Here is a 16,848-nt window from a genome sequence, read left to right on the forward strand (position 1 = left end):
CTTAGAAGATGAAATCTTGGAAAACACAAGAGATCACATGCTTCCACCCAAGAAGGCAATGAAGTGATAGAGAAGAGCAACGCATGCTGCAATCATGACTTGTTGAGCGATTGAGATGGTCTTTTCTTCACTTCCAGATGAAGTTGGAGTGGAAGATTTTATGATGGGTGGATGTGAATGGATGAAGGTCATAGAGATGCTACTGTGGTGGTCTCCACGGTACACAGGCTTTCCAACTACTTTCTTGTAGAGCCCACCAGTTGATGCCTGCAAGATTCGGACAAGAATAATTTTACAAGACAGGATCCAAAGTGTAGTTTGGTTAGATTTATAGCTTTTGAGGGGGAAAAGGGAAACACCTGCAGCTGGTCACCCAGTGTTACAACAATTGCCTTGTCCTTGGGACTAAAACGAATCCATCCTCTCTTGGAGTAGATATGAAATCCAGAGGCTCCTCCACAGAGATTTAGACTTAAAGCATGAGAGCAGCTTGAACTCCTTAACAGCATTCTTAGCACTTCATGCTTCACTCCTTCCTTCCCGTCGTCGTTCTTGCCATGCTTGTGGAGACGAAGAACGGATTGCTCCCTTTGTTTACCGGAAACTGGAACCGGAGGAGCTCCATTGCCTTTGGCTTGCAGTAGTGCCTCTTCAATTTTACTGGCAATCTTCTCCATTGGTATCCATAATTCTTCCATTTTGCAACTGGAAATAGAACCCATTCAGAGATGGTCAACTCACCTAGCATCGGCTAATCGCATGACTAAAAAAATATAGTTTCAAAGGAAAAAAAAAGAAATCTTTTGTATCCATATCAGTTATGTATATATATTCACTTTTCTAACATCAATTTCTCAAATTTTTAAGAAATATTTCAACAATGATCCAGCTTTTTCTTTGTTTTGTTTTGGGATTAGAAAAGTGTTGCAATATATAATGCCGAATTAAAAAATGTTAGCAGTGTGAAATGGAAGTAACACTTCCTAACTCAGCCTTTTGACACCTTTGCGGTCTTAAAAATAATTAGCAATACATCATATTATAAATTAGAATATGACATATTAAAATCAAATTAGCACAAGAAAAAAAGACTAATGTAACGACCGAAATTAGGAGGAAATATTTATTGAAGCATTTTTAAGAAACACAAACCTTGTTTTAAGAACAGAGATTAGGATTAGTTGCAAATGAGACTTTTAATAAATCATAATCTCAAGGGGAAACACAATACAACCAACTGACTTACCTGAATTCCTCCCAATCTTGTGTCCAAATTCCCGCCAACTCCTCACTCCTCCCCATTTTCTCACACCACCACAAGAACTCTTCCCCCTCTCCCTCCCCTTCCTCTTCTACTTCAAATCCCCACCTCCTCTCCGGCGACCTCGCCATAGCTCTCTTCTTCTCCGCCGCAACTCCGAACATCAGAGCACCCGCTGCCTCCGCCGCCACAACAACGTCACTCGGTATCCCATGGTTCACAATCTGGAAGCAACCAAACGAAGCCGCCGATGACCTCAGGAGCTTCGCCGCGGCCTCCTCGCATTCCGTCGAGACTAGAAGCCGCATGTCGATCTCCGGTGGATCAAACGGCGTGGCCTCGCGTGGGAGAACGCGGTCCGGCAAGCTTAGTTTAGGAATGCGGGGCGACCGACCCAAGAATCCGGTGAACTCATCGTTTTCCGGTGACTCGGGTCGCCGCACTCCCGCTACCGGGGACGGCGGTGGCGCGCGGAACTCGGGTAGATGGCTTGGAGTTTCCCAAAGAGATTTAGCCATTAGAGATCAATGAGAGAGAGAGAGAGAGAGCAAGATGATGGAGAAGAGTATAATGAGAGCAGGGGAAAAGGAAAAGAAGAGAAGAGAGGTGGGACATGGACTTAATAATGGCTTTAGTAGAATAGAATAATTATTAATTATTAGATTGCTAAAGCTAATGAAGGGCTTAGCTATAATCCTTTCAAGAACATGAAGTATATCATGAAGGCATTGCAAAAGGCTTGCATATTAGAATAGGAAAAGGGATAAAAGCGAGCGAGATGCCAACTAAGAAAGCAGAAGTCATCATACTTTCCGATTTTAATCTTTGACCTTCTTTTGTTTCTGATTATAAATACATAGATTGAGCCCGAATCCGATCAATTTGCAGCCAAATTATTCCTAAATTATTCGTTATGCTCTAATATTTTGTAGACAAATTCTATTGGCTGGCCTACAAGTTTCGGCCCAACTGTTACTCCTCTTGGCCCAAGATGTTTAGCAATTTTGGGCTTGGAATTTGTAGCATCCGAAGTGTGTCATCTACGTAAGAATTATGAAGCCTAATTAATTCAACCCTATACAGTAAGATACTTTTCGAATCTTGTTTTGTTTTGCAGCAAGTGAAGCCAAAAGGTGAAGTAATTAGCAGCAGAAAGCGACTTACTAACGTCATTTGTTCTATGTTTAACCGCATGCATCACGAGGAATATTATTCTCACTTCACTTTGTGTTTGATACCCTTCCAGCCTTTTGGATTTTACTGCTATCTTCCTTCCCCAACATATCCCAACTACCAAATAGAAAGAGTTAGATGCTGTCCTCCTCCTCCAGCCGTCTCTAAGATTTGAGGACAAAACGTCGACTATATATTTCACATCCTTCTTATGTCCTACAATGTAGTCAATCTCTCTCTCTCTCTCTCTCTCTCTCTACTCTCTTCTATATATATTTCCATAGTAATATATGTAAGAAGAATTATACATCGACAAGAAAATTTATAAGATGGAGAGCGTCGAGAAGGCTTGGGAGTCGGGAAGGCGAATGAGTCGGAGCCTAAGCCGAAGCCTGAGCCGGAGCATGAGCATCGGAATGGAAGACGGGTACTTCTCGCGGTCGATGTCATTCCACAGCGTCGGGGATGACGACGAAGAGGAGCTAAGGTGGGCAGCGCTAGAGAAGCTTCCGACGTATGACCGGCTAAGGACGGGGATTCTCCGGTCGGTGTTCGAGGACTTGGACGGCCGTAGGTGCTACGAGAGTAAGGAAGTCGACCTCCGAGTGTTAGGGATCGCCGAGCGGCAGGAGTTCATCGATAGGGTTTTTAGGGTTGCCGAGAAGGATAACGAGAGGTTCTTGAAGAAGCTCCGGGCTCGTATAGATAGGTGAGCTACGTACGTGCATGGTCACGAGCTTAACCATAATAAATAAATATAATATGTTATTAAATCGGTCTAATACGTTCCTAATTCTAATTAATTTCCAGGGTAGGAATGCAATATCCGACAGTGGAGGTTAGATTCCAGCATGTAACGGTAGAGGCCGAGTGCCACGTCGGCAACCGGGCGTTACCCACGCTCGTCAACGCCGCAAGAAACGTCGCCGACTCTGCGATGAGTCTACTGGGAATAAGCCTTGCGAAGAGGAGATCACTCACGATCCTTAAGGATGTATCAGGAATCATAAAGCCTTCCAGGTTAATAATTAATTAGGTCAACTCTCATCCCAATTAATTACTTTTAATTAATTGTGGATTAAAAAGAAAACTCTTAAGAAGTAATTAGAGACCAATAAAATTTGTTTCAGGATGACCCTTCTACTGGGCCCCCCATCTTCTGGGAAGACAACTCTGTTGCTTGCTTTAGCTGGAAAGCTGGAGCCGAATCTAAAGGTACACATATCAAATTACCCCCTCACTTTCGTAATTATTATGCGACTCGTTCCGTCTTTCTTCTGAACTCAGTGAGTTGCCACTATATCTTACGCGTTTGCAGACGAGTGGGGAGATCACGTACAACGGGCATAGGTTAAGCGAGTTCGTCCCCCAGAAGACGGCGGCGTACATTAGCCAGAACGACGTCCACGCGGGCGAGATGACCGTTAAGGAGACCCTTGACTTCTCTGCCAGGTGTCAAGGCGTGGGCCATAGATACGGTAAGATCGTGATCGGATCAAGGTAATAACTCAATGGACGGTTGATGATTGATGAGAAAAGTTAATAAATACTTAATATTGTATTATGTAGAGCTATTAAAGGAGCTGGCGAAGAGGGAGAAGGATTTGGGGGTACATCCAGATCCCGAGGTCGATCTGTTCATGAAGGTATGCACGATAATTGAAGATTAGTAGTTATCTTGAGATTTGTGCTTAATTAGTTGTTCTCATCTTATAGGCTACGGCAATTGAAGGGGTAAATAGCAGTCTCCAAACGGACTACGTTCTCAAGGTGAGTTTGGGCAATTAGAGGCCCATGTTTGGCCCATGGGCTGACTTATTAGTCATGGGCTTTTCACTTTAGAAGGGAGAGTAATATGTGAAAGCAAAGTTGCAGGTCACCTGTTTGTTTATTTGCCAATATGAACTACTATTGAAACAGTTTGATATCTGATTTTGTTTCGATAACGCAATGGAAATTTTTACGTGTGATGATTGCAGATACTTGGATTGGATATGTGCGCGGATACAGTCGTTGGTGACGAGATGCGAAGAGGGATATCTGGGGGGCAAAAGAAGCGCGTCACCACAGGTTCTGTTATTAAGCTATACGAGTTTTTTTTTTTTTGGTCTATGTTGCAAAAACTATAAAAATTTAATGGCTACAATGACGAACTTTGGAAAGTAATAGTGACTACTTCAAAGTGGAGAAATTTAGCACTAAAGGATATAGCTATATCATGGATGTGCATATTTAGTTACGTTCTCTATGCGTCAAATTTATGATGCAGCCACAAGATCAATATGGTTTTACCCAAGAGCAGTCCGTTATCAACATCATAGATTGAAGATAGGATATGCAAGTAATGCATTGATGCATAGTGGAATGTTTCTTTTACCTTCACTGAGTTGCGTCCTCAGTATTTACTTTCAGTCTAGAAATTTAGTACAATTTGTTTTGTGCTCATCATGCTGAAGGCCTAGTGATTTTGTTCTGTATAACTAATAGGAAATTTGAACTCTTTACGGTTTCAAATCCAACAGCAAGATGTATTGATAGATCACCGTGTGTCACCGGTTCATGCTGTGTTATAAACTGTATTAACCAATGCATACTCGTCGGTGAATGTAGTTGCATCTGATCCCTGACTGTGGAAACTGGAATGCAGGCGAAATGATGGTTGGACCAACCAAGGTTCTATTCATGGATGAGATATCAACCGGTCTGGACAGCTCCACCACCTTCCAAATTGTCAAATGCTTGCAGCAGATTGTTCACCTTGGGGAGGCCACCATCCTCATGTCACTTCTCCAACCTGCACCTGAGACCTTCGAACTGTTTGATGATATCATACTACTTTCTGAGGGACAGATTGTCTATCAGGGTCCCAGAGAAAATGTGCTCGACTTCTTCGAGAATTGTGGGTTCCGGTGCCCTGAAAGGAAAGGCGCCTGTGATTTCTTGCAGGAGGTAAAATTGATTATATGATTCTCCTTCCCTATGTTTATGACTCATCTATCACTGACATGTATGAAACCAATAGTTAGTTAACTCTACGTTGACTGTACCATTTGTCTGCTGCTACTTGTTTGGCATTCAATTCTGAAGAGTCTGAAGTTTCTGCTCATTTCTTATTTGCTGCTTCAACTAGTAAATTCATCGCTGAATGTACTATGACCCTTTGTTTACTTTATTTGTCTTGGTCATACATTCATTATATTTGTGCCCAAGTACCATTAATAGTAGTGATTTGTTGAGTTAATGACGCACATTTTACTTGTTTTCCTGTTGCACTACTAAAATATATGGAAAACGAATACATGTTTGCGTTCTGACGTATATACTGCTTGTTTGTTTTATGATTTTCTGCCTGAGTATATGTATTAAGTGTTGTGAAACTGTTGGCATGGGTAACCAAAACGCCAAGCTTACCATGATCAACCTTTGGTGTGAATCTTCAATAGGTTACCTCGAAGAAGGACCAGGGGCAGTACTGGGTAGACAATAGAAAGCCCTATCACTATGTATCAGTCCCTGAATTTGCTGCGCTCTTTGAGAAATTTCATGTGGGTCAGAGTCTTCAGAGTGAGATCTCAGTCTCTTTCAACAAGAAGAAGAGTCACAAGGCAGCTCTTGTCTTCTCCAAGCACTCTGTCCCAGCTATGGAGCTTTTGAAAACCTCATTTTCTAAGGAGTGGCTTCTCATGAAGAGGAACTCCTTTGTCTACATTTTTAAAGCATTTCAGGTGTGTAGCTTGTCTTACTTACACGTCTTATCTTCAGATAGATTTCATACAATTGATATAAGCACAGCAGCATTTAGTTCTTACTAACACGTTCTTTTGTTTAGTTCTTACTAACATGTTCTTTTGTTTGGAAGCTTATTATAGTTGCACTTATTGCCTCGACTGTTTTCTCACGGACTCGAATGCATACGAGAAATGAAGATGACGGAGCGATTTACATTGGAGCGCTTCTGTATGGCCTGATTGTCAACATGTTTAACGGATTTGCAGAGTTAAACCTTGCTATCACAAGGCTCCCAGTATTCTATAAGCACAGGGACCTCTTATTTTATCCACCATGGGCTTTCACACTACCAAACTTCCTCATGGGAATTCCTATGTCAATTCTGGAGTCTGTTGTATGGGTTGGAGTGACTTACTACTCCATTGGTTTTGCACCTGAAGCTAGTAGGTACTACTATTTCCTGTGTTGCTATTGTTCAAATACTGTCTTTTAGGCCTTCAAATTTGGATGCGGTAATCTGTACTGGTGTAATCAAGAGAAGCAGCGGTCTCTGGAGTTACTTAATAGATCATTTCTTTCTTGCTGCAGGTTCTTCAAACAGCTAGTCATATTCTTCTTGATCCAGCAGATGGCTGCAGGGCTCTTCAGGGTTATTGCAGGGTTATGCAGGTCTGTTGTCGTTGCCAACACTGGTGGTTCTCTCACCATCCTCATCATGTTTGTACTTGGAGGTTTCATCATACCAAGAGGTTCTCATCCACGTTCTTCATATGCACACTTTGACAGTTAAATTCTTCAAAGTAACTCTATTTCCATGTTTAACAGATGCAATTCCAAAGTGGTGGATCTGGGTTTATTGGATTTCTCCTGTTCCTTATGGATACAACGCTCTAGTCATCAACGAAATGTTTGCTTCCAGGTGGATGAACAAATTTGTAAGTTGGCTATGTTTTGGAGTAGCTCTGAAATTTGCTATTTGGTCTGAATGAAATTTCAAGAATTTCTATTTGGTTATTGAAAATTTTTAAACCTGAGAAATCTTTATGCTTTATCTTGTTAACCTGATGGTGAGGTCCTTGACCAGTTTAGTCTCTAATTTTAGGCACCTGACGGAAGAAGGTTAGGAGTAGCAATCCTGGAGAATTTCAATGTTTTCCCGGATAGGAGCTGGTACTGGATTGGAGCAGGTGCACTTCTGGGGTTCACCGTGTTCTTCAATTTGCTCTTCACCTTGTCACTTATTTGTCTCAACCGTAAGTCGCTAAATTCTGTACACATTAGCAAATAATCAGTTATACTTTTCATCATTGCATCTGATCATTCCAGCATTGTTCAAGTTCTAACACTACCTCACAGTAGTTCATGTACCTGTGACGACTATAGTTTCCTCTAAACATCTTAGTTGGTCCACTAAGTTACAGAAATTGTAAGACTTTTTATCATGTTGGTTGTTGTAGCTACGGGGAAACCACAAGCTGTTGTAGCTGAAGAAGAAGTTCAAGAAAAAGACGCCAGCAAAAAAGAAAACAATGGATCTTCGGTGAGTGAAGGAAGGATGGGTACAAGTAAAGAGTTTGTATCTCAGAATTTGCCACCACAGAATGGAAAAACTACTACATGTAACATTTGCTCATGCCAAATCTTCTAGTCATCAGCAAAATTACTATTTCACTAAGACCATGACTCATGATTCTTTCAGTGGAAATGATGCTTCGACACTTCCGTAGTCGTTCTCCAAGTATCTCCCAAAATGGGTTGTCTTGGGACATGTACACAAATGCAGCTACAAAGATTGCTGCAAGGAGAGGAATGGTTCTTCCCTTCACACCTCTGGCAATGTCCTTCAATAAAATAAATTACTTTGTCGACATGCCCATGGTTAGCTCCTTTCTTTCTTTAATTTTGTCTTAGCGAGATTTCTCATGATCCGCAATTAACTCAAGAATCCAAAATATTTATGGAGGTTGGATGGCATGGTTTCATATATCCTGCAGCTTCTTCCTATCCATTTTCATATACCTATGAAATATAGGTCATTTAAATATAAAGTCAAAATTGGACAGGAAATGAAAGAGCAGGGAGTGACTGAAGATAGGCTTCAACTTCTGAGGGAGGTATCAGGGGCTTTCCGGCCAGGTGTTCTGACAGCCCTTATGGGTATCAGTGGTGCTGGGAAAACAACACTAATGGATGTTTTAGCAGGAAAGAAAACTGGTGGTTATATTGAGGGAGAAATTTGTATCTCTGGTTACCCAAAGAATCAAGCAACATTTGCAAGGATATCAGGATATTGCGAGCAAAATGATATCCACTCTCCTCAGGTCACCGTAAGGGAATCCTTGATTTTCTCTGCTTTTCTCCGTCTACCTAAGGATGTCAGCAATGAAGAAAAGAAGGTTAGTAGTAATGCTGCTATGATCTATTCAAAAGGCAACTTAATGAGGCAGATGTAACTTACCAAGTTCTTATGCTCGTATCGTATATCAAGTTGATTGTACTGGATTTATTTGTTGCTAGGTGTTTGTGGATGAAGTTATGGAACTGGTAGAGCTTACTAGTCTCAAGGATGCCATTGTGGGCCTACCAGGTGTCACTGGATTATCAAACGAACAAAGAAAAAGGTTGACAATTGCGGTAGAGCTTGTTGCTAATCCTTCAATCATCTTCATGGATGAACCAACATCAGGTCTTGATGCAAGGGCAGCTGCAATTGTCATGAGAACTGTGAGGAATACAGTTGATATTGGACGAACGGTTGTTTGTACAATCCATCAACCAAGCATCGACATATTTGAATCCTTTGATGAGGTAATGCTATGCACCTTCTTGGTTCTTATTTGAAAGTTTCAAGTAGTTCTTTTCTTGATGCCAACAGTCTCTTATAACGCAGTAACATGCTGATGACTCGCTTATTTCCTTACAGCTGCTGCTAATGAAAAGAGGAGGCCAAGTAATTTACTCTGGGCCTTTGGGTCAAAACTCTCGCAGAGTAATTGAATATTTTGAGGTATGTGATGTTGACTATTAAATTTATTGGCTTACCTGTGCTTAAGCTGAACTGTTCAATCAGTTGGGTCGACAAAGAATTTTGAACTTTGAAAACTTTCAGCAAAAAGAAGTACGGATATAAAAGAAGGATATGTGACGTCTTCTTTTGCTTCAATTATTATTAACCAGGCAATTCCTGGAATTCCAAGGATCAAAAACAAGTACAATCCTGCAACATGGATGCTGGAAGTGAGCTCCGTATCTACTGAAATACGTTTAAGGATTGACTTTGCTGAACAATACAAATCATCAACTTTGTACCAGTAAGTGGACTAACATTTCCTTATGCCAAATGCAAGATATATATATATATACATGCACATGCATCATTAATAATTGTATGGGTTTGAGGTAACACACCTTCTCTGGGGCTACTCATTCTACAGGAGGAACAAAGCACTGGTTAAACAGCTGAGCAAACCACTTCCAGGCACAAGTGATATATATTTCCCATCACAGTACTCCCAAACCACCTTTGGGCAGTTTAAATTCTGTCTTTGGAAGCAATGGTGGACTTACTGGAGAAGCCCTGATTACAATCTTGTTAGATTTTCCTTTGCCTTAGTCACTGCTTTACTGCTTGGCACCATATTCTGGAGGGTTGGCCATAATATGTATGTTACCATGACAGTTAGATTACAAATCTACATTTTTCTAAAAGATTCAATTTTCAATGGATAAAAACTAACTCTATTGTGTATAATTATGGTGTAGGAAAAGTTCAGTCAATCTTATGGTCATCCTAGGATCCATGTATGCCGCTGTTTTATTTGTGGGATTCCAAAATTGTGCAACAGTTCAACCTATCATTGCAATTGAGAGAACGGTATTCTATCGGGAGAAGGCTGCCGGCATGTACTCTGCTTTACCATATGCTATTGCTCAGGTAAGGAGATCTCACTAGCATAAGCAAAACTGACTTTTGTTAGTCATTACCTAGGAGTTAACTTCTGGTTGGTCGTTGTAAGAGAATGCATTGTTTGTTCTGATGCAGGTAGTTGTAGAGATACCATACGTTTTTATCCAGGCAGTGTACTACACTTTTATAGTATACTCCATGATGAGCTTCCAGTGGACAGCAGTGAAGTTCCTCTGGTTCTTCTACGTGACGTTCTTCTCCTTTCTCTATTTCACTTATTATGGTATGATGTGTGTATCAATCTCACCAAATCCTCAAGTGGCCGCAATATTATGTGCATTCTTCTTCACGCTCTTCAATCTCTTCTCAGGGTTCTTCATCCCAAGACCAGTAAGTGACTCAGAAATTTTCCCTTTTCTTGATCATATCACAAGTGTTTCAACAACTTAATGTGTCATTTTTTGTTTTGCAGAGAATTCCGAAATGGTGGGCATGGTACTCTAGGATCTGTCCACTGGCATGGACAGTTTATGGGCTAATCGTCGCGCAATATGGGGATGTAGAGGATTTTATCATGGTGCATGGTCAGTCTGACAAGCAAGTCAAGAATTATATCAAGGACCATTTTGGATTTGATCCTGAGTTCATGGGTGTTGTAGCCGTCGTGCTGGCTGGCTTCACCGTCTTTTTCGCATTAGTATTTGCTTATTGCATCAGAACCTTAAATTTCCAGCAAAGGTAGAAAAGAACAAAAGAGATAAAATCCTTTGGACATATAGGTTTGAAGGAAGAACTGTGAATATGTAAGTTCTCATTTCAGACATTCACCAGAATGTATAGTTTTTCATTGATATGTTTGAAGGAAGAAATGTAATGCAAATAGTATCTCAGTGGATGCAGAAAAATAATTCCAAACGTCTTCTAACTAGCCACAAAGTTACAAGTAGAAACTGTCAAATGTACCTCTAGTAGTCTTTTTCTCTGTGATTGTAGGTTACAAATTATTTAGAAGTTAACTGTCATACAATCTTTTAACATGGATATATTGGTACTAAAAGAAGTTCAGTTGCAGTCTAAGAATAATGATACTTTAGGCCTAGTTTTTCTTATCTTCTTTTGATTAAATCTTTAGGCCTATTTTTCTTTAGTTTAATTACATCTTAAACATGCCAACTATTGCATGATATCACTTTTATCCTGGAGAAAAAAAGAAGAAGATATATAGACTTTCTAAACTATCTAAATATATCACTAAATCTTTTCTAACAATATTTATTTGAAAATTTTAATAAAAATAATTTTAAAATTTTAAGATGGGTAAAATTATTTGTCTTTTCTAAACTGGTCGTCTCTATTTTCAACAAGAGAGGGGAAGAGAAATTAGTGATATTTTTATCACTTTTAATTAATTAGTTTATTAATATTTGTAATAGAATTTTTAAATAAAAATAGCTTAGTAATATAATTAGATAATTTAAGAGGTATATATATATATATGTAAATAAACCATGTTTCTCTATTCACAAGGTCCAGGTGCCCCCTTTTCTTTATTAGTTTACTTGATTTATCTCTCTCGTCACTTTCCCTTGCGAGATTCCCGTACTTTCTCGCCCTCCTCCTTTCCGTTCCTTCCTCAAAACCCCTCTCCCTCCCTCCCTCTCTCTCTCTCTCCCGTCGTGTACGAGGAGCGAAGTTTCTCTCTTGGGAACCTAAAATCAGCACATACTTTCATCGAGGACCCGAATTGCTGCACCATCTCCGGTGACATGGGAAACACCGACGGGCTCAAGACGAGAGAACCTCCGAGCTTCTCGGAATCCGAGGTAACATATAAACGGGGCTTCTATTTGAAAACTTATTTCGTTTCCTTTTACTGTAGAGGCATCTTTGGTGTCCTCTTAACATTCTTAATACAATGACTCGTTGCAATGTGTGTACTTGTATCGTAAGTTTCTCGCAGTTCTCGGCAATGCGCTATTGCGAGTGTTAGAGGTAGGTTAATTTGGTGGTTAATTAATGGGGAGGGGTATCTTTTTTAGAGTGAGATGAAAGATAATGGTAGTCATTTGCAGATTCTAGGATGTACTCGATATGCATCAGCATCAAAATCAAGTTTTCCGTGGATTTGCTGTATTTTGTGATAGTTTTTGTACGTGATAGAATTATTTCGCTTGCAGTTATGCATCCATTTTTAGTAGTTCTATCAAAAAATCTTCTGGACCGGTGTTGGTCATAGCAATTACTAGAACTAATTTCAGTGGAATGGTTATTTCTTAAAAAGTCTATTAATCAGAACCGACAATGTGGTACTGTTGTGCGGACAATCATACAACACCATCATATTAGATGTTATTTGTGACAGTTTTGAGTTTGCAATTTATTGTAGTTCAAATAAATTTCTTATTTTACTAGAGCTGATTACGACAAATGAAAGGAATTGAAACTTTCGTATAGTTCCACTTGTACACTTCCTTCCTACTCCAGGAACTAGTTGAATCACTTTGTGTCGATAATATCACGTGCGTTTAGTCACCAGTTTGAAAAGAATAAATAAAGTGATATTTGGTTCCTCATTTTCAATGATAGTATCATTGCTAGGATGAATGTACCACTTTTTGTTTCTGCCAACAGATTAAGCAGATGGAGAAGTTAATTCTGGAGAAAAAAGATGAACTATTAGATGAAAGTTTATTTCAGAAGCTCACAGAAGAATTTAAGTGAGTCATTTTCTGCTTAATCACTCTCTCTTGTCTTTTTCTTCTTTCTGTTAAATGAACTAAATGGTGAATTCAGAATTGTTATATTAAGTAAATCATTATATCTTAATAGTTACTCTTGAGGGGTTAAATTAAAGATAACAGACTCTTGTCTCTTACATTTACATTGTGAAGTGAGTCACAATAAAACTTATTCCTTGTTTTCTTTGCATATTTGTTTCAGTCTTGGTCGAGCTGGAAATAAAGCTATACAAATGGAACAGGTGAATGCTGCTTCAATATCCTATACTAGTGGAATTCATTTTTTTTTTTTTCTCACAGATCATTTATCAGGTTCAAGGCTGGTTCCAAGATAAGATTAATCAAGCAAGCGAAAATACTCCCTCCTCACCTATTGCTTCAGAAGAAATGCTTCCAGTTTCAGACACAAGTCTTTCAAACAATGCACCTGAAAGTTCTTCTGATTTACACAAAGGTGCTCTTATTTTTTTCTCTTTACATAGTTGTTTGCTCTCAAAACTTATACACACAACATTAGCTTTGGAGGCTGTGAACACTGAAACTGCACAGTCCTTTTGTTTTGGAGTTGTATTCAGGTACAAAAGATAAGATTCCTGATATCACAGAGCTGGAGTTTGAAGCTAAATCATCAAGAGATGGGGCATGGTAGGCATTTTCATACTTTCTGACAATTGAATTTTACTTTTCCCGTCAACTTTTTTTCTCTTTAACCATCTGGATGACAAAGATGTTTTGCAGGAATTTGGTCTGATTGATACTTTAATTTTGTTATGTGTACTTTCTTATCAGAAGTCAGTGCACTCATCTCTTAAAGTGTATAATGATTTTAATGGCAAAACTATCAAAAACATTCACCTTTTCTTTTCTTTTCTTTTCTTTCTTTACATATTTATTGTGGTTTAGTGGCCCATGCCACCAAAAAATTGGTATTTTATAAATTATGTTGTATCTGTGTATCCATGCGTGTCATATCTCATCCCACTATCTGTATCCATGTTTCACATATTTCTGCAACAAGGATTATGTAACTAAAAGTATCACATTGTTGTAAGTTGATAGTCATTCACATGGAGGTTGCCACAATTAGAACAGTCAACAAGGATGACATGTATTTTGTTATGTCTCTCAACATTATACACATTTCTGTATGCATTAAGCACTACACAGTGCATATCAGCAGTATCACTACATGTACTCATAATCCCTTCACTAAATCGTATGATTGCAAAATCATGGTTTTCTTATTTTATGTCAGTTTTTGGCCCAGTCAGCGCATGCCTGAATAATCATTTTTTTCTTTTGCAGGTATGATGTCGCTATGTTCCTGGCGCACAGAGTTCTTGCTTCTGGTGAACTTGTGAGGATAATTATCCTACTTCTTTTCCTTATTAATTAACATATAGAAGCTATGGTGCTATACTGCTATTCCTTAATTTCATGCAACCTCTTATTCTTTTGCTTTTGGAATTTATTGAAAGATGTCTGGAAACTGTTTTTTTAGTCATGATACATTTATAGAGCTACTTAAACCCTATTTTAATGGTTGTGTCCTAATTCTGTATGGACATACCTTTTTATGGGTTTTTCTGCTGAGTCTTACTTGAAACTCACTATTGCTACACTAGCTTGACAAACAAAACTACATACATATCTTTCAAAATTATGTTTAGCATAGTTATGATTCTTCTTTTATCATTTTAGTGCTATGATAAAAATATCCAGTGGCTTACTTTAAGTTCTAGTATCCATGTATGTTATGTCAACTTCATTTTATTCTAGGAAGTCCGTGTGAGATTTCAAGGTTTTGGTGCCGAAGAGGATGAATGGGTGAATGTCAAGAAGGCTGTCCGGGAGCGCTCCATTCCCCTGGAGTCTTCAGAATGTAGAAAGGTCTCAGTAGGGGATCTGGTTCTCTGCTTCAGGGTACTGTTCTCAACAGCATGCATATGTTGTTTCTTTACTTCCCAATTTTCACCTTATTTCGTTCATGACTTTGATTTCAGGAGAGCAGTGAAGAAGCAATATACTTCGATGCCCATGTCCTGGAAATCCAAAGGAAATTGCATGATATAAGGGGCTGCAGATGTCTCTTCCTGATCAGATATGATCATGACCAAACTGAGGTAACTACTGTTCTAGCCCAGAACATCACAATGACATTTTGTTTGGCCTGTCTCATTCCTTCCAATTAGTAGAAGGCTGAACAGAGTGAAGTCGAGAATTCTAATCTGTCGACAAATGTTCTTTACTCTTCTGATGGCAGGAAAAAGTTCACTTGAGAAGATTGTGCCGCAGGCCAGCTTATTGATTTTGCAAGATACTTCTTCTTAGTTCTTACCCTGTTAGAGGAGGAAAATGAATACTTGATCCCTTTTTTATACTTTATGTGGATCATGATGACTAACAGAACTAAGATTAATGCTTCAAATTAGCCAATAGGTTTGCTTCTTTTATACTAATTCTTCACTTAGTTTACTATAATATCAGAAGGTCGACTACTTATGGTACCATATTGCTGCGCTGCTTGATTAGTGTTACAATTGCATAGCAAAGTTTGTTTGCTTTCATTATTGATATAAGGTACATTTCTTGAGATTTAGTTACATTTTTGCTTGAGCTAAATAAGGCTTTTTTTGGTGCATAAGTGGCCCCCTGGAGAAGGCAATAAGATGCATGTCAACTATTTCAAGCCATCATGCCACAATGGATTAAGATGCAAATCTAGGCTCTTTATCCTAGAATTTAAGATGGAAATGATTAGCCTCTGCAATTATCTTGATATTGATAGAAAATTATGGGCATGTACGGCATAATGTATTTATTATCTACCAGATTGCAGGTATCATTTGTACAGTGGAAGAGTACTTCAGATATTATGCTAGATGTATGTCCTTGGCCAAATTTTAGAATTGGGTCTTTTACAAATTCACTCCTTTTATAGGCATATTTGCAACAAAAAAAAAAAAAAAAAAAAAACGCCTCTGTATGTATACAGTCAAGCTATCTTATATTTTCAGAGAAACAAAAAAACACTTTAGGAGGTTGGTTTGCATGGTTTATTATCTGTGTGGGAACAAAAAACAAAATAGGGTACACTAATAATTTTTTTTATAAGCTAACTAAAATTTATTATTTGCAAATATATTAAAGAATGGGTCGATTTGTAAACAAAATAAGACATAAATTATTATTTTTTAATTATTCAAGAGTTTGAAGATTATATATAAGCTGAGCAAAGAGTTAATCTTCCTTTGTATACTTAAGTTTTACTAAGTTTTAACTAATATATTAAGTTATCTAATCTAGCTTTAAGTTATGTACGTCGTCGAACTATTACTCATAATTAAACACCGTTAAGATTTGTTTTTAATCGTCAAGCAGTTCCTCTAAATTGATTATACCGTCGAGTTATCAATCGAATCAAGTTATTATATTTTTATAATAATTATTTAAAATTGAAGTCGATCGATCATATGATTTTTATTGTCGTATGGAAGGGTATAAAATTGGTTGGTATAAAACAAAAAAATCTTCTTTTGTCTTAGGGAAGGGTATAGAATTGGTTGGTATAAAACAAAAAATTCTATAAGTCGGCTTCAGATAGGAGCCTCCTTTGTTGATGGAGCAACAGTAGAAGGCATTGATGAAGAGAAAACGATGCGTTCCTACAACCTTCCCCTCTTGCCTCTCTTTGATTGGTGTTCATCGCCTAGGCGTGGTTTCTTTTGGAGATCCAGTCATTTTCGCCTCATTAATTTCCAAACTTGTGGTGGAAGGTGTGAGCGAGCTTGAAAGATAATGCTACTTCGAAGTCAATAATTAAATTTCAAAAAGAAATTAGCATGAACCGATCATGATTTGCGAATGATATGCAATCATCCACGTATTTAATTAACTAATTAACCAAGAAGCTTCTTTACAAACTAATACTTCCAATAATGATTAGATCTCGTAAGCTAAGTGAACAAAACGAAATATGGTCCACCATCCCACACTAGTCCATTTGCATCATTCTATAATTTTTGCTTAACAGTTAGGTT

At 38.5% G+C, this 16,848-nt stretch overlaps 3 protein-coding genes across 4 annotated transcripts; 2 read left to right on the plus strand and 1 right to left on the minus strand.

The window, feature by feature from the left end:
- Window positions 1–17: 17 nt before the first annotated feature.
- LOC140770287 (1-aminocyclopropane-1-carboxylate oxidase) lies at window positions 18–1,821 on the minus strand. Its single transcript, XM_073111387.1, has 3 exons — window positions 1,247–1,821; window positions 360–705; window positions 18–267 (listed from the first exon to the last, which is right to left on the minus strand). Exons 1-3 carry the CDS (start codon window positions 1,777–1,779, stop codon window positions 34–36), a joined length of 1,113 nt encoding a protein of 370 aa, XP_072967488.1. The 5' UTR covers window positions 1,780–1,821; the 3' UTR covers window positions 18–33.
- A 942-nt stretch (window positions 1,822–2,763) lies between these two features.
- Window positions 2,764–10,893, plus strand: LOC140770707 (ABC transporter G family member 38-like). The gene is made up of 23 exons (XM_073111967.1): window positions 2,764–3,143; window positions 3,245–3,454; window positions 3,565–3,649; window positions 3,753–3,912; window positions 4,004–4,080; window positions 4,151–4,204; window positions 4,414–4,504; window positions 5,082–5,383; window positions 5,878–6,159; window positions 6,294–6,610; window positions 6,752–6,912; window positions 6,989–7,098; window positions 7,266–7,416; window positions 7,621–7,782; window positions 7,863–8,041; window positions 8,227–8,559; window positions 8,681–8,971; window positions 9,087–9,170; window positions 9,341–9,474; window positions 9,598–9,825; window positions 9,926–10,097; window positions 10,206–10,460; window positions 10,543–10,893. Exons 1-23 carry the CDS (start codon window positions 2,764–2,766, stop codon window positions 10,810–10,812), a joined length of 4,488 nt encoding a protein of 1,495 aa, XP_072968068.1. The 3' UTR covers window positions 10,813–10,893.
- A 716-nt stretch (window positions 10,894–11,609) lies between these two features.
- LOC140770691 (protein SAWADEE HOMEODOMAIN HOMOLOG 1) lies at window positions 11,610–15,375 on the plus strand. 2 transcript variants are annotated; one of them, XM_073111942.1, is made up of 9 exons: window positions 11,610–11,893; window positions 12,702–12,787; window positions 13,011–13,050; window positions 13,121–13,262; window positions 13,384–13,453; window positions 14,114–14,165; window positions 14,588–14,731; window positions 14,812–14,931; window positions 15,072–15,375. In XM_073111942.1, the coding sequence occupies exons 1-9, from the start codon at window positions 11,837–11,839 to the stop codon at window positions 15,114–15,116; spliced, it is 756 nt and encodes a 251-aa protein (XP_072968043.1). In that variant the 5' UTR covers window positions 11,610–11,836; the 3' UTR covers window positions 15,117–15,375. The 2 variants fall into 2 exon arrangements, with proteins under 2 accessions (XP_072968043.1, XP_072968044.1); XM_073111943.1 differs by lacking the exons at window positions 12,702–12,787; window positions 13,011–13,050 and having other exon boundaries at window positions 13,109–13,262.
- The last annotated feature ends 1,473 nt before the right edge of the window (window positions 15,376–16,848 follow it).

Source organism: Typha angustifolia, chromosome 11, assembly GCF_048772165.1.
Source record: "Typha angustifolia cultivar Huaian chromosome 11, ASM4877216v1, whole genome shotgun sequence".
NCBI classification, from domain to species: Eukaryota; Viridiplantae; Streptophyta; class Magnoliopsida; order Poales; family Typhaceae; genus Typha; species Typha angustifolia.

What these genes read in the sequence shown, in the direction of transcription:
- LOC140770707 (XM_073111967.1), top strand. Translation starts at nt 2,764, where the DNA reads ATGGAGAGCGTCGAGAAGGCTTGGGAGTCGGGAAGGCGAATGAGTCGG. An exon ending in AAACGGACTACGTTCTCAAG is followed by an intron (nt 4,205 to 4,413) that starts GTGAGTTTGGGC and finishes TGATGATTGCAG; the next exon opens with ATACTTGGATTGGATATGTG. An exon ending in GGTTCTTCATCCCAAGACCA is followed by an intron (nt 10,461 to 10,542) that starts GTAAGTGACTCA and finishes TTTGTTTTGCAG; the next exon opens with AGAATTCCGAAATGGTGGGC.
- LOC140770287 (XM_073111387.1), bottom strand. Translation starts at nt 1,779, where the DNA reads ATGGCTAAATCTCTTTGGGAAACTCCAAGCCATCTACCCGAGTTCCGC. An exon ending in CAAGATTGGGAGGAATTCAG is followed by an intron (nt 706 to 1,246) that starts GTAAGTCAGTTG and finishes TTCTATTTCCAG; the next exon opens with TTGCAAAATGGAAGAATTAT. An exon ending in CACTGGGTGACCAGCTGCAG is followed by an intron (nt 268 to 359) that starts GTGTTTCCCTTT and finishes CGAATCTTGCAG; the next exon opens with GCATCAACTGGTGGGCTCTA.
- LOC140770691 (XM_073111942.1), top strand. Translation starts at nt 11,837, where the DNA reads ATGGGAAACACCGACGGGCTCAAGACGAGAGAACCTCCGAGCTTCTCG. An exon ending in AAGCTCACAGAAGAATTTAA is followed by an intron (nt 12,788 to 13,010) that starts GTGAGTCATTTT and finishes TATTTGTTTCAG; the next exon opens with TCTTGGTCGAGCTGGAAATA. An exon ending in AAGCTATACAAATGGAACAG is followed by an intron (nt 13,051 to 13,120) that starts GTGAATGCTGCT and finishes ATCATTTATCAG; the next exon opens with GTTCAAGGCTGGTTCCAAGA.